Consider the following 16,256-nt stretch of genomic DNA (forward strand, 5'->3'; position numbering starts at 1 on the left):
CTATGCCATAGCACCGGCTCCTGATTTATATAAAATCTTAAAAAAATGTTCAGTATAAGAAAATGATAAGTTTCTATGATTCTATCAAGGAATGAATTCAAAATTCTTGTCAGTTATTAATGACACACACCACAAAATACATCCCTTTGGGATAGCAACAATTAGATATATGAAGTATAACGAGGCTCACCTGTGTTTTTTAAGTTTTGCTTCTGCATCTGTAACCTGTTTAGTAACCATTGCTATTCTGCCAATCCCATCAATTTCCACATCAGAGTTTGCTGGGGATGATGAACTTGTCCTCAGCTGATCAGATTTAATCAAACGCTGTTTCTCGCGACTAAAATAATGAAGATAGATGCATTACACTAAGGAATGAATGAAAACTACATTCGTTGTCATAAAATAAAAATATTAACCAACACAACAGTTATAATGATGACCAATACGTTGTGAACCAAGTTGGCACTAACATAGTTCTTCTGAGTGTTTTTTATCTTTTTCAAAGCTGATTATATCTCTCAACACATCATTGTATTCAAGTCTCTGGATGATCAGCTGGCTTCCTCCTCTCTGTTATAAAAATGCTAACTTTGCATCTAGAATAAAGCCATCATCATTCATTTCCAGTATCAATAAACTTTAGAGACGACGCGAAGTTTTGTAAACAGTATATACCTTTAAAGTGAATTACTTAACATGTCACTTACTTGGCAATCTCTTCCTTTAACAATCTATATTCAATCTTTTTTTCTTCAGGCAAAGCTTCAGGTGTTCGCAAAGGATCATTTTCTTTTTCAGATTTTGGAGGTACTTTTGGTTTCGAAGCTTGCTAAAAACAAACATGAAGTTAATCACATCAATAGCTTTCAAAAGTTCCAAATTTTTATTTTACACTGCAACCAAGTGTATACTGATAGATTTACAAACAACAAAATAGCTTCAGTATTTTCTATTCACTTAAAAAAAAAAAAATATTGGGAGCTGGCTTTGTGGTGTAATGGGTTAGGCCGCAGCTTGCAATGCCAGCATCCCTTATGGCTGCCGGTTTGAGTCCTGGTGGCTCCACTCCCGATCCAGCTCCCTGCTAGTGCACCTGGTAAGAGCAGCAGAGGATTGCCCAAGTCCTTGGGCCCCTGAAACCATGTGGGAGACAGGAAAGAAGCTCCTGGCTCCAGCCTAGACCAACCCTGGCCATTTGGGGACTGAACCAGCAGGTGGAATAGCCTTCTCAAATAAATAAAATACATCTTAAAAAAAAAAACAAAAACTGATTGTTACATCAGGTAGTCAATAATCACAGGTTGGGGTTGGCACTGTGGCACAGTGGTTAAAGCTACCACCTGTGATGCTGGCGTCCCTTATGGGCACCAGTTCATGTCCCGGCTGCTCCATTTTCCATCCAACTCCCTGCTAATGGCCTGGTAAGAGCAGCGGAAGATGGCCCAAGTGTTTGAGTCCTTGACACCCATGTGGAAGAACTGGATGAAGTTCCTAGTTCCTGGTTCTGGCCTCGCCTAACCCTGGCCATTGCAGCTATCTGGGGAATGAACCAGCTGATGGAAGATTTCTTTGTCTCTCCCTCTCTCTCTGTAACCCTGACATTCAAATAAATAAATAAATAAAACCTATGGGAGACATATCATTGAACTAAACTGTATCTAAATAACTGGTACAACAGGAATAAAAGTTAGATTATACACTTTAATAAAAACTTTTCTGGTAAGATAACAGTCACAACATAATAATAAAATTCTTCAGGGGACCAGCGCTGTAGCGGTGCAGTGGGCTAATGCCCTGGCATCCCACATGGATGTCAGTTCGAGACCCAGCTGCTCCACTTCCGATCCAGCTCTCTGCTATGGCTTGGGAAAGCAGTAGAAGATGGCCCAAGGCCTTGGGTCCCTGCACCCACGTGGGAGACCTGGAAAAAGCTCCTGGCTCCTGGCTTCAGATCGGCACGGCTCCAGCCATGTGGCCAATTGGGGAGTGAACCATCGGATGGAAGATCTCTCTCTCTCTCACTCTCTCTCTGCCTCTCCTCTCTCTCTCTGTAACTCTGACTTTCAAATAAACCTTAACAAAAATTCTTCAGTATACAGAACAATTATGCACTCAATTTTATTGATCTAAAGAAGGGATTAATCAACTGAACAATAATAAAATCTATCTGAATTTAATGTGCTTTTTATAACACATATAAATAGCACACAAATATTTTCCAAAATCAATATATTAGAAATTCTAATTCTAAGATCTAATCTTCAAGAAAAAATAAACTTTTAATATTTCATTACTACACTTACCTCAGCAGTTCGTCTTGCTTCTTTAATCATGGACTCTAATCCACCAAAAACACTATTTGTTGACTTGGAAGCCTCTCCATCAGATTCACTATCATCTGAATCATTTAGTGTTACAACCACTGATTTATGCTTTGGAAGCTACAAAGACAACATGTTTGTTACTCTAAATAACAAAAGAATGTCTATTCCTTTTTTGACTATACTGTTTTAACCACTTTTGAGTTTCATAAAGAAAATGGAGGCAGAAGCCTGAGGTAAGTAATCTATGGCTCCCTTCTGATCCATATTACATAATTGTGTTCCATTCCACCAATAATGGTCACAGCCAAAAACATAAAATATTCTATTTTCTTAAAGTCTTTCCAGACATTATCACAATTATCTTCCTCAATAATCTGTTTTATCTAGCTTTTCATAAAGAACCAAATCGCCATCTAAATTAACTCTTTTAAAAACAAAAGAAAAAATGATTTTAATAATTCTACATAATATTAACAAAACTTTGCAATTTTATGTGCTTACATACAGAACATAAGTAGCTGAAGTTGGCTTACTTAACAAAGGCAAGATTTCAACTTGGCTTTGCTCTACTTCTTTTACTTTGAAGTCAGTCAAAAAAAGGTAGAGGGGCTGCTACAGTGGGTGAGGCCACCATCTTATATGTGTGCCAGTTTTAGTCCTGACTGCTCTTCTAAGCCAGCTCCTTTGCTAATGCACCTGGGAAAGCAGCAGAAGATGGCCCAAATAGTTGGGCCCCTGCCATACACGTGGGAGACCCAGATGGAGTTCCAGACTCCTGGCCTCAGCTCAAGCCATTGTAGCCATCTGGGGAGTGAACAAGTAGATGGAAGATCTCTCTTTCTCTCTGTAACTGCCTCTCAAATAAATAAAAGAAAATGTCATTTCAACTTCCTTAATATAAAGTAATATGCATAATAAAATTCTTCCACTACAATAGTCATTGCTTGAAAAATATGAGCAAAGCATAAAAAAAAAAGAAAGAAATAAAAACATTTGAAATTTGTTATAACTGATTTCAGGAAAGACGTAAAATCTGAATGAATCAATTTCTATTAAAAGAAAGGGAGGGGGGCTGAAGAAATGGCTGTATGCCACTCTGAGAATAATACTTCCCCAACCACATTATCATCAAATTCTAACCAGTTTTCTACTAAAGATGTTGCTTTCATTATGAATAAAAAATTTCAATTGCATTTTTGTGAATATATGCATATACATAAATAATGGGTAGGGAAAAAAGCAGAATTTCAAACAAAAGCTTCATAAGCTATTTGAATAAAAGTAATATTTTTGTTTTTACCGAGATCACAGTTCGTGGAAGACGAGGTCCTCTGTGAAACTTTGGATTCTGTATCCTAGGCTGAGATACTGTATTAATACTGACAATTGATAAATTGCTTCTTGGCACAGGTTGTGAACTGTTCAGAACTGGAGGTGAAGGTGGGTCACTATTACTGGATGTTTCCTAAATAAGGAAGAGACAGATATAAAACATAAGAAGAAATTTCTGTCACCTTTGAAAAAAACTCAAACAAAATATTAGAATAAACTCCTACTTTTCTGGAAAACCCAATGAATTTCAAAATGACTGGAAAAAATAGGACCAACCTAAAACTTAGCTCAAGAGCACCACCTAGAGGTTAAAGTATCTAAATTACCTCAGGCTTAAAAGCTCTTTTATTCGCTAATGATTTTAGTAGCTCTTCTCGAAGCAACATTTCTTCCTCCTCTTCCTCATCTGCAAAAGGTGGTTTTGGAGGTTGTTCTGGATCTTCAGGTGGGAGAGGTGGTAAAGGTGGTAGAGGAGGTAGAGGTTCAAGAGAAACACACAAGCCTTCCACATAAGGCTGGCTCAAAGGAGGCATAGACTATTTTTTAGAAAGAAAAAAAAACAATTTCAAGGCAAATTTTATCAACTCCACATGTTTATTTCTGAAGGTATATTAAATTAGAAAAAGGTAAGCAGGTTATTATTCTAGCTGCTAGTATGCTGTAAATCTTAAAACTAATTGATTTTCATATTCAACCAATCAGTATTTAAAACATTTATGTATTTCAAGGTAGTTATACAAACTTTTCTGTTCCCATTATTTTCTCTCCATTAACCATTCTAGAAGATCTAGGAATCAAATTACACCTGAAGCAAGTAGATACACTAAAACCAAAACCATATAAATTTAAATAAAAAATACAAATCAAGAACCAAAGGGATTCTGGGAATAATATTTCAGAGCACCTTAAGTATCAAGAAGAATCACCACTACTCTCTTTAATTCCTGGTAAAATAGCTTCTAAGAGATTATCAATAAAGGAAACTAATTTTAACACAATTCCTGAGTTTGGATACATTTTTGCTTCAAAGTCCTTCTAGTATTCCGCTTGGCAGTTAGCTCATTCATTTTTCATTTCCCGAAAAAAAACATTTCAAGGAAGAAAGAAAAAAATGTCATCTTCTTTCTCACTCTCTACTCTACCATTCCTTTACCATAAGCTTCCTGGAAAGTATCAGATATCTACCTAGGAAATGTGAAATGGAAGGGTTCTCTCTTACTATGAAAGCCAAACCCTCCCTCCTCAGGGTCCCCAGTGGAAGCCTCCTTGCTCTAGCCCTCTAGCCACCCTAATCTTTTCTGCATTTCCAACATGCCTCACTGATTCCTTTTCATCGTTTTTTTTTTTTTTTTTTTTTTTGACAGGCAGAGTGGACAGTGAGAAGAGAGACAGAGAGAAAGGTCTTCCTTTTGCCGTTGGTTCACCCTCCAATGGCCGCTGCGGCCAGTGCACAGCGTGCTGATCCAAAGCCAGGAGCCAGGAGCTTCTCCTGGTCTACCATGCGGGTGTAGGGCCCAAGGACCTGGGCCATCCTCTACTGCACTCCCAGGCCATAGCAGAGAGCTGGCATGGAAGAGGGGCAACCGGGACAGAATCCGGCGCCCTGACCAGGACTAGAACCCGGTGTGCCGGCGCCACAAGGCAGAGGATTAGCCTATTGAGCCACGGCGCCGGCTGATTTTCATCGTTATTAGACCATTCTCTCTAAAGGATACTGTCATGTCACAAACACGTTTTTTACTTTCTTTAAGAACTCATAAAATATGAGATTTCAAATGTCATTCCTCTGCTTCGTCATCATAATATTATAATTCATTCTTTATTTACTGCCTCTAGCACTCAAAGAAATAGTTTATAAAATATTAATCTTGTTTGATTTTTATTGGAAATTAAAAAGATATTTACTTTGATTACTAGGTCCTCTCAATCTAGAAATAACTTCAGAACATTTTACTTTGTGATTTCACCCACTTCCTTCCCCTCCCTCTCTTTTGTAAAATGGGAGAATGGTAGTTCTTTCAAGACAGAGAAAAAGAAATTAACTTCCAAAGGCAATGCTTTTTTTTTTTTGCTAATTTTGCAAGTTAAAAATAACAGTATTCACCAAAAGAGGAGATAATTTTTGGAAGCATCTTTTTTATTAAAATGAGATTTTAAACAGCAAGATTTATTCAGAGTCATGGAAGCATCTTAATGCAAATAAATCTCACTTCCAAAAAAAGAGAGCTAATCTAAAACACTAGATAACTGTTATTCTGTTTTGGGATATACTTTCTGAGTAGCTACTAGCTGAGAAGAAAAAAAATAAAAGAGGGAAACATGCTAGTTACTGAAAGAAAGTTGATCAAAATTAAAAATTAGTCACTAGAAATTTCTACCAAATGGATAGTTTGCCAGTAAATGATCAACTTTTATTCTGTATATTTCACAACTATTAATTCTAATAAGCAATTCTGATCTTTTAAGCCCCCTTCACATCTAATCATTCCTTAATTATATGCCATTTTTTTTTCCAAACAAACTTTAAAAAGACACAAGGCAACATAATAATTTTCTTAAAAATCTTATCAATTCTGACTTACAGAAACCTGAGGAGGCAGAGGCAGAGAAACAGATGGTGCTGGAGAAAAATACCCCAATGAACATTCAGAGAAGAATGGTTGTTGCAATGGTGAAGGAGCTGTTAAAAAATTGTGGTAAGAGTTTAATAGCAGAAACACTTCCTGGAATATATTAAATGTATAACATTGACGGGGCTTCAAAAGGTTTATGGAAAACTGGGATTAAAAGATAATGTGCCATACATAGATTTTTAGAACATTTTACTTCTTAAAAGCATAAATATCAGTGCTGGCATTGTGGTGGAGTAGGCTAAGCCTCCATGTGCGATATCAGCATTCTTTTTGGGCACTGGTTTGATACCTGGCTGCGCCAGTTCCAATCCAGCTCCCTGCTAATGTGTCTGGGAAAGCAGCGGAGGATGGCCTAAGTCCCCAGACCCCTGCACCCATATGGGAGACCCAGAAGCAGCTTCTGGCTTCTAGCTCCAGCCTGGCCCAGCCCCAGCTTTTGCAGCCATTGAACCAGAAGATGGAAGACCTCTATGTCTCTCCTCTCTTTGAAGCTCTGCCTTTCAAACAAATAATAATAACAATAAACTTAAAAATAGATACATGCTCTGAAAAAAATCAGAATAAAAAATAAAAACAGTTAACAGAACCTTGGAAAAATAAGACGAACTCTTAAAAAATGTAAATCTATAGCTAGTATAGCAAAAAGTTAAAAATTTGACAAAGCTGAGTAGAAAGCATGTTTTCTGTATAATTTTTTTTAAAGATTTATTTTTATTTAATTGACAGAGTTACAGAGAGAGGCAGGTCTTTCACATGCAGGTTCACTCCCCAAATGGTCGCAATAGCCAGAACTGAGCCAGGAACTTCTTGTGGGTCTCCCACGTGGATGCAGGGGCCCAAGGACTTAGGCCATCTTCCACTGCTTTCCCAGGTGCATTAGCAGGGAGCTGGATTGGAAGTGGAGCAACCAGGACTCAAACGAGCACCCATAGGGGATGCCGGGTGCTATACACTGGGGCTTTAACCTGCTTCACCATAGTGCTGGCCCGTGTATAATTTTTTATAATACTATTTAAAAAGCACAAAGTTATTTGATAAAAATTTGGAGTACTCAGAATGTGAACTTATTCAGAAATATAGTCATTGTATACGTGATTAGCGAAGACGAGGTCATACTGGAGTAGGGGAGTCCCCTAATCCATCAGGACAAGTATCTTTGCAAGAAGAGGGCAAACAGATGCAGGGAGAACATTTGGTAATAGAGGGAGAAACTGGTTATTCATCTACAAGTCAAACAATGTCAAGGATTAACTGCTACCGTAAGATAGGAAGGGAGAAAGAAAGGTTCTGCCAGAACCTCAAGGTGAGCATGGATCCTGCTGATATCTTGATCTCTGATTTCTAATTTCTAGAATTGTGAGAATAAATATTTGTTAAGTTAAAAAAAAAAATAAAAATTCAGAGTATTAACAATATTGTCAATACTTGAGAACTACAATGAATCACCCCCAAGAACCTGAAAACAAGAAACTCAACAGTACATGCAGGTTAAGGGGCTTCCATAGCCTTGGAAACTCATAACTGGTGCATAGGGAGATTACTGATGCCATAAACAGGAGTGTCAATTTGTAAAGTCAACAACAGGAGTCACTGGGCACTTACTCCTCATGTAGGATCTCTGTCCTTAACGTGCTGTACACTGAGGCTTAATGCTATAACGAGTACTCAAACAGTATATTTCACTTTGTGTTTCTATGGGGGTGCAAACGACTGAAATCTTTACTTAATGTACACTAAACTGATCTTCTGTAAAAAAAAAAAAAAAAAAGGCCGGCGCCGCGGCTCACTAGGCTAATCCTCCGCCTAGCGGCGCCGGCACACCGGGTTCTAGTCCCGGTCGGGGCGCCGGATTCTGTCCCGGTTGCCCCTCTTCCAGGCCAGCCCTCTGCTGTGGCCAGGGAGTGCAGTGGAGGATGGCCCAGGTGCTTGGGCCCTGCACCCCATGGGAGACCAGGAAAAGCACCTGGCTCCTGGCTCCTGCCATCGGATCAGCGCGGTGCGCCGGCCGCGGCGGCCATTGGAGGGTGAACCAACGGCAAAGGAAGACCTTTCTCTCTGTCTCTCTCTCTCACTGTCCACTCTGCCTGTCAAAAAAAAAAATAAATAAATAAATAAAAAATAAATAAAAATAAATAAATAAAAAAAAAAAAAAAAAAAGAAAGAAAGAAATTATCAATTCCCAACGTGACTCTCACTGGGATTAAACATGACAATAGGTCTGATCTGATTTCATCATCATTTAAAAAAATCATCTATTATTTTTCACTTTATGTTTCTGTGTGGGAGCAAACTGTTGAAATACTTACTTAAGGTATACTAAGCTGATCTTCTGTATATTAAGATAATCGAAAATGAATCTTGATGTGAATGGAAGGGGAGAGGGAGTGGGAAAGGGGAGGGTTGTGGGTGGGAGGGACGGTATGGGGGGGGGAAGCCATTGTAACACATGAGTCATACTTTGGAAATTTATATTCATTAAATAAAAGATAAAAAAAAAAAAAAGTACATGCAGGTTAAACTATGAAATAAAAACATAAGATAATCAAACACCAACCTAAAACAATAACCTGAAAATAAACAGTTTTGGTTAACAGTATCCAAATCATAGGAATTTTGCTTTGTTTCTATCCTAGATACACCAAAGTAGGATTCTAGCTTACACATGTTCTCATAATATGAACATAGGAAGAATGTGGTCTTTCAAGTACTCTAGTTTCTGAAATGCCAATTACATTCTGTTATTGGCTTCTGTCTTGTGTTTTAAATTAGTGACAGAAAAGGTCTATCATCCCTGAACAACAACAAAAGCAAATCTATGGCCTCTAAAGATAAGCAAGATTCTAGGTTATGCAACTTTAGAACCCTGACCAGCTCTAACCAGCCTTTCCCTGAGATACTACTGGTATCACTTTCCATCTCCAAATTCCTACAAAGTGTCACCACTGAAAGGAGACAGAGATAGAGTCAAAAAGAACCCTCTCTGCCCCCAACACCACAAAGAAGTCTTTCTCTTTTTGAGTAAGGCAGATAGAATCTTGGATGTAAGGATCACAGATTCATCCTTTTTAAAACAGCAGTGTTCTCATCTTTCCTACAATCTTCACTTTTTAGATCAAATGAATAGTTAATAAAGTTGTAAAAAAAAACTTTATTTAAAGCCTATCTAGAAACATTTGGAAATAATGGTGAATAACAGATATTTAAGATTTAATCTCTAAATATTTACAATACCAAATACTATCTATGGATAATCCATCAACAAATCGCTTTATATAGTTTTTCAAGGTTTGAGTAGTTCAATGATAATTCTCTACCTAGTTTCTGTGAATATGCAAATATTTCAAGTTTTGACTCATACCTGGAGAATTGGTTTCACTATCTGTATCCATAGCAACTTCTTCATAGTTATCATATTGATAAATGCCTCCTCCACTATCAGTGGGTTGCTTATCTAAGGATCGCCTCAGGTCAGGATCTGAAGACTGAGTACACAACACATTATTTAGTTTCAAAGCATTTTGCCTACATATCACAAAAGAACTGACAATCATTTTCTACGGCACACTATAAAAAATTATGATACTAAGATCTGCCTGTCACATCGGGTTTCGAAAACTCAATTTACGATAAGTACGCTATGGATGACATTTTACAACTGCAGCACTAGACAGAAAAGTGTCTAGAAAGTACCATCTATACACATGAAATTCCCTACAATTAGTAAGCTAAGCCAGTAAGCAATCAGCTATTCCACTAGAAAATTATACCGTTTTTCAATATTTATGATTTCTGTATGAAATTAGAATAAATGCAAGTTTAATGTCATTAAGACTAAGAATATTTACCCAAGAAATCCAATGAAATTTAAATATTAGTAAATTAATGATACCTGAAAAATATAATTCTGGGTTGAAGTGCTTATATGATTTTTTTTGCCTTTTTTTTTTTTTTACTAATGTTTCATTCACAATGTTTTTAACGTACTAAAACCTAGAAAGTCATCCAAATGAAAATAACATTTAAATATAATACTTATCACTAAAAAAATTCTACAAGATATGTTGTAAAAGTTCAAAGTTCTTATTTTGGTAAACCTAACTCCTGACTCTCTTCAATTAAATAATTAAATCTTTAATATTCTCAACTCTTCGGTAGCACATTCACAAGTGTATCCTTAAAGTTCAAAAATATAAAAAATAACTGTCATTGATAATAGCATTAGATCAGTATTAACTCTCTAGCTGACTTCCTCATACTAACTGTGAATGTCACTGACTTGCGGAACAGTTGATGACTAAATACAAAATATGCACTAAATTTATTACTGCATGATGATATAGCAATCTTTAAAATAATCCATGTTGGGGCCAGCGCTGTGGTGCAGCGGGTTAACACCCTGGCCTGAAGTGCCAGCACCGCATAAGGGCACTGGTTCAAGACCCGGCTGCTCCACTTCTGATCCAGCTCTCTGCTATGGCCTGGGAAAGCAGAAGATGGCCCAAGTCCTTGGGCCCCTGCACCCAAGCGGGAGACCCAGAAGAAGCTCCTGGCTCCTGGCTTCAGATCAGCACAGTTCTGGCCTTTACGGCCTATTGGGGAGTGAACTATCAGATGGAAGACCACCCCCCCACCCCCCCACCCCCATCTCTCCTCTGAGTAACTCTGACTTTGAAATAAATAAATAAATCTTTAAAAAAAATCCATGTCGTTTGTGACATCCTTTTAGGTTAAATTTAAAAATGAAAAACTAATGAAATTCTGCCCTTGTACCTAAGAAACCAGCCATTTTCAGAATATGTCCTTACCACAATTTTGTAATCCTATTTTCTTCTAAATAGAAAATGGTACCAAAAAAAAAAAAAAGCTAAAAAGCAATCTCTGCGAATCATAATTTTGGTCTCCTTTTTCACTCGGAATTATATCTTCCTTTTCCCCCAAGAATTATTTATACAATAAGCTCTACCAAACACAAGATATCTAGTTTTTCTTAGTTTACTTAACTAGTTTTGCTTAGTTTACTGAATCTATGAAATGGGAATACAAAGACACTTAGATTCGAATAATGTTTTATATTTTGCATTTCTTACTTTACTTCTTGATCTCCTCTTTCCACCAACCAATTTCATGAATCGATTATACTGCTCCTCCTGATTTGAAAGATCTCGAATTTTTCTGATTTCCTCTTCTCTTTTCCTTCTCTCTTCTTCTTCAGCTTGCTTCCTCTGATCCTCTTCTTTCTGCCTTTCCTGTTCTTTTTGTTGTTGTAGTTTCTTCCATGCCTTTGTTTGCTGCTTCCTCAATGCTTGTTTAGCTTTCGATGAAAAACACAGAAACATACCTCTGTTAAAGAGTTTTACAGCACATAAAATAAAAATTAGCTTTAAAATAGCTTTAAGAATGACTTTCTCAGCCGGCGCTGTGGCTCAACAGGCTTCATCCAGTTACAAGAATTTAACAGAAATCATTACCTGTAGTGCTAACTTTTTTGGCTGAGTGTGTTTTTGTACTGGTTTTAACTTTTTGCTGTACAGTTTTTGTTTTAGTCAACTTTTCTTTGCTTTCTTTCATCACCTGCTGTTCTTTCTGTTGCCATTTTTTACTAGCTGACTGAAGAGCCAAAAGACGAAGTTGTAATTCAGAAAGCTCTTCTTCATCTTCACCAAGTTTCTTTAAAAAAAAAAAAAAAAAGAGACAGAATTTTTAAATTCTATTTAACCTTAAATATTTCCACAAGTCAAATCTTTCATAAGACTAGAATTTACAGTTAATTTTAAGGCAAATATTCGAAAGGAAAATACAGATAAAATAAGGAAACTGTTTTTACTCACCCTAGTCTAAGCCCCTAATTTAACACCTATAATTCAAACAGAAGACCAATCTGTATAGGATACGTGTACATTTATGAACGTATAGGGCTGGAAGGGGAGGATAAATTGATAGGATGATTTAAATAAAGGAAACTTTAAGACTTAGAGACCAGCATTTATCTGGGTTCCCAAAATTGAAAGAATAGTAATCTAATGGCAGGGAATACAAGGAGAAATTAGAATCAAGGAAAGATGGGGCTGGCACTGTGGAATAGCAGGTAAAGCTGCCACCTGCAGTGCCGGCATCCCATATGGGTGTCAGTTCAAGACCCGGATGCTCCACTTCCAATCCAGCTCTCTGCTAGGGCCTGGGCAAACAGTAGAAGATGGCCCAAGTGCTTGGTCCCCTGTGCCTGTGTGGGAGACCAGGAAGAAGTTCCTGGCTTCGGATCAGCACAGCTCCGGTTGTTGTGGCCAATTGAGGAGTGAATCAGCAGATGAAAGACCCCTCCCTCCCTCCCTCCCTCCCTCTCTCTCTCTCCTTCTCTGTGTAACTCTTTCAAATAAGATTAAAAAAAAAAAAAAAAAAAAAAGGAAAGATGAGAAATTTAGAATGAAGTGGTTCCATAATCATGTGATTCACTAGTCTAATGAGTATTACAGAAAAGAGATAAAGTAAATATCAAGATTCAAATTTAAAAACTTTGTATTTTTTAATTCTTTAAATTATTGAAGAACAAAATGTAGAAATTTGCCTATATTTGAAAATTATGTGTTCTAAACCCATAGATAATATCTGAAAATTTAAAATATTTTAAACACTTAAAACTTTTCTTCAGGGAAGCTGAAAAGTAGATGTGCAGGGCCAGTGCTGTGGCGCAGTAGGTTAATCCCCTGCCTGCAGTGCCAGCATCCCATATGAGCGCTGGTTCATGTCCCAGTTGCTCCTCTTCTATTCCAGCTCTCTGCTATTTGGCCTGGGAAAGCAGTAGAAGATGGCCCAAGTCCTCAGGCCCCTGTACTCCTGTGGGAGATCCAGAAGAAGCTTTCTGGCTCCTGGCTTTGGATCGGCCCAGCTCCAGTCATTGCGGCCATTTGGGGAGTGAACCAGCGGATGGAAGACCTCTCTCTTTCTCTCTCTGCCCCCTTTTCTTTTTTTTCTTTTTTTTTTTTTTTTATTTTTTGACAGGCAGAGTGGACAGTGAGAGAGACAGAGAGAAAGGTCTTCCTTTGCCGTTGGTTCACCCTCCAATGGCCGCCGCAGCCGGCAACCGCGCTGATCCGATGGCAGGAGCCAGGTGCTTCTCCTGGTCTCCCATGGGGTGCAGGGCCCAAGCACTTTGGCCATCCTCCACTGCACTCCCTGGCCACAGCAGAGAGCTGGCCTGGAAGAGGGGCAACCGGGACAGAATCCAGCGCCCCAACCGGGACTAGAACCCGGTGTGTCGGCGCCACTAGGCGGAGGATTAGCCTACTGAGCCGCGGCGCCGGCCTCTCTCCCCCTTTTCACTGTCTGTAACTCTACCTCTCAAATAAGTAATAAATAAAATCTGTGAAAAAAAAAGTAGTTTGCTTTTTTCCAGTTGAAATAGCCTTGTAATTATTCTTTCTTTTTTGAGATAATTTTTAAAAAATCTATTCCCTTTTGTTTATTAAAATGCAATTGAAAACATCAGGTTACCTAACCAAAGGTTCTTAATTAGAGTCCACTGGCTTGGGATGGTGAGACTGGTAGGTGGGGCCCTCTGCCCTCCCCACCCTGAATTTAATACCAAATTGTGTATTTTGCCTTTATGTATGTATATAAAGGCCTAAGGAGGCAACAAAAAAAGAGTCTAATAAAAAAAGGTAAAAATCTTCTTTATAATTTTTTCTTATAGATGAATTGGAAATATATTCTTCTGAAATTCAGTTCAATTATTTCTGTTCTTATGTATGAAGAAAATAGTGGGTCCTATTTAATAGTTTCAATTCAAAATAACCTTACATAAATCCCTAACTGAACTACCATCATATGCACTTCAGTACTTCAGTTTAACCAAATGGGAAATAGTTACCTTTTCCACTGTTGGGAAATATATGTAAATACATTTTGAAATGATCATGATTTCTCTTAACTTAGTCCTTCAAACACAACAAATTCTATAGTTTGATATTGAAATCCTAGAGCTGTGCTGTCTAGTATAGTAGCAATGAGCCACATCTGACTATTTAAATTTTCCACCAAAATGGAATTTAAAAATTTGCACCCAAACCATATTAATCAAGTTCCTAGTAGTCACATGTGTTTAACAGCTACCATACTAGAGATTGCAACTGAAGAATATTTCAATTATCTGTATAAAATTCTATTGGACAATATGATCTATACAATTTAACTAAAATAAAGCTACCATTCTATTCCACTGACACTTAAAAAAATCTCATTAATTTTTTGCAACAACTCCTTCAAGAATTAAAGAAAACTACTGATTCTATCACACAACTACATGCACCTGAAGCACCTACTTGAACACCAACAGCACTGCACTAGGAATCAGAGAATCTCATTCAACTTCTTGCTAGGACACTTAATTCCCAAATAATTTTAGGCAAGTTACTTAATCTACCCATCTGACTCTTACCTTATCTATAAAACATACATAATATAAACCTATTTATAGGGCTAAAGTGAGCATATTAAAACAGGCATTTGTGTCTGTAACAGTATCATTCCTATAATTCAGGACCATTTTTTTCCCTAAAGCCTTTAGGGTCTTTGAATCATTTCACTTTACTTATAAAAACAAATTGAAAACTAAGCAGACCAAACTGCAGATATTTCTTATCTGTAATTCAACAAAGAGAAGACTTGGGCTACTGAATGCCCATTACATGTCAAACACAGTGCTTGATGCTTCCGTTTATTCTATTAAGCCTTTCCACAACCTCAAGAAGAGGCCAGGGCTGTGCCATAGAGGGTAAGGCTGCAGCCTGTAGTGCCAACATCCCATACGGTGCCAGTTCAAGTCCTAGCTGCTCTACCTCCGACCCACCTCTTTGTTATGGCCTGGGAAAGCAGTAGAGGATGGCCCAAGTCCCTGGGCCCCTGCACCCACACAGGAGAACCAGAAGCAGCTTGTGGCTCCTGGCTTCAGATCGGCACAGCTCCAGCCACTGTGGCCATTTGGGGAGTAAACCAGCAGATGGAAGACTTCTCTCTCTCCCTCTTTTTCTCTAACTCTGCCTTTTAAATACATTTTTAAAAAATTTAAAAAAATAAAAAATACCCTCAGAAGAAAACAAAGGCAAGCAAAAGCTCAACAGCTTTACAAGGTTACATAGCTACTAAGAGAAGCTACATTTGAGACCAGGTCAAGGTCTATCTAATGCCAAAGCTTTCTCACAGAGGATAATCCATAAAAATAGAAAATCTGTGGATCAAAATTAAAAGCTTCAAAAAAAAAATAAGCATAAAGATCATTTATGGATATGTATAGTATTTCTACTATATATGTGTATAGTATTTCAATTAAATAAAATCTGAAGATCTAGTAGAAAGAGGCTCCCAAGACATCTCTGTAGAATTGTTAAGCCTCTTTCACAAACAAGGCTATAGCAATGACAAAAGGAAATAAATGAAAAGCAAGAAAGAATTTCCCCTTTCAAAAGGACAAGCTAAAGCAATGGATATTCAATCCAACAAAGCAGTATCTTACCTTTTCAGACAGAATATCTGAGGCACTAACTCTTCTTGTTAAATTTTGTTCTTTATCTTCTAATCCTTTAAAATAAAGTAACATCTTTTGAATACTCTAAAAGTTAGCCACAACCAATCTAAAACAAAATGTTAAATAATATTTAGTAGTAATTACTTTTAAGAGTGTCATTAAAGGACTTCATTTTCTCACTTTCAAACAAAAGGGAAGAGTATGATGAAAGAAAATGAAAACCTAACCTAACGTCTTCTATTAGTCATTTCTGAAAGTTTTGAGGCAAAATAACTCAAAAAGTACTAAATAAATTAAAACTATGTTTTGATAAAATGAACTAGAAATAATTTCAAATAAGAACAGAATTTGCAGAGTAGATAAACAACAAGCAAATCTTCATTACTAAATAGAATCCACACTGATAGATTACATGATTAAACTAATTCAATCCTAGATGGGTTCAAC

General features: G+C 37.4%; 1 protein-coding gene across 2 annotated transcripts in view; it reads right to left on the reverse strand.

Moving 5' to 3' along the window:
* The window catches only part of ZFC3H1 (zinc finger C3H1-type containing), a 55,414-nt gene that overhangs the window by 26,801 nt on the left and 12,357 nt on the right, over positions 1-16,256 (reverse strand). For both annotated transcript variants that reach the window (XR_011380164.2, XM_002711333.6), the window contains exons 3-12: positions 15,798-15,862; positions 11,761-11,959; positions 11,380-11,603; positions 9,651-9,774; positions 6,242-6,339; positions 3,986-4,195; positions 3,628-3,792; positions 2,307-2,444; positions 711-832; positions 191-340 (exon numbers count right to left, since the gene is read on the reverse strand). Coding sequence is in view for 1 of the 2 variants with exons in the window: in XM_002711333.6 (XP_002711379.3) it covers positions 191-340; positions 711-832; positions 2,307-2,444; positions 3,628-3,792; positions 3,986-4,195; positions 6,242-6,339; positions 9,651-9,774; positions 11,380-11,603; positions 11,761-11,959; positions 15,798-15,862 (1,495 nt within the window). In the remaining variant the exon portion in view is untranslated. The remainder of the gene's footprint in view (positions 1-190; positions 341-710; positions 833-2,306; positions 2,445-3,627; positions 3,793-3,985; positions 4,196-6,241; positions 6,340-9,650; positions 9,775-11,379; positions 11,604-11,760; positions 11,960-15,797; positions 15,863-16,256) is intronic.

Source organism: Oryctolagus cuniculus, chromosome 11, assembly GCF_051225735.1.
Source record: "Oryctolagus cuniculus isolate XC-2025 breed Fujian yellow rabbit chromosome 11, ASM5122573v1, whole genome shotgun sequence".
Lineage (NCBI taxonomy): Eukaryota > Metazoa > Chordata > Mammalia > Lagomorpha > Leporidae > Oryctolagus > Oryctolagus cuniculus.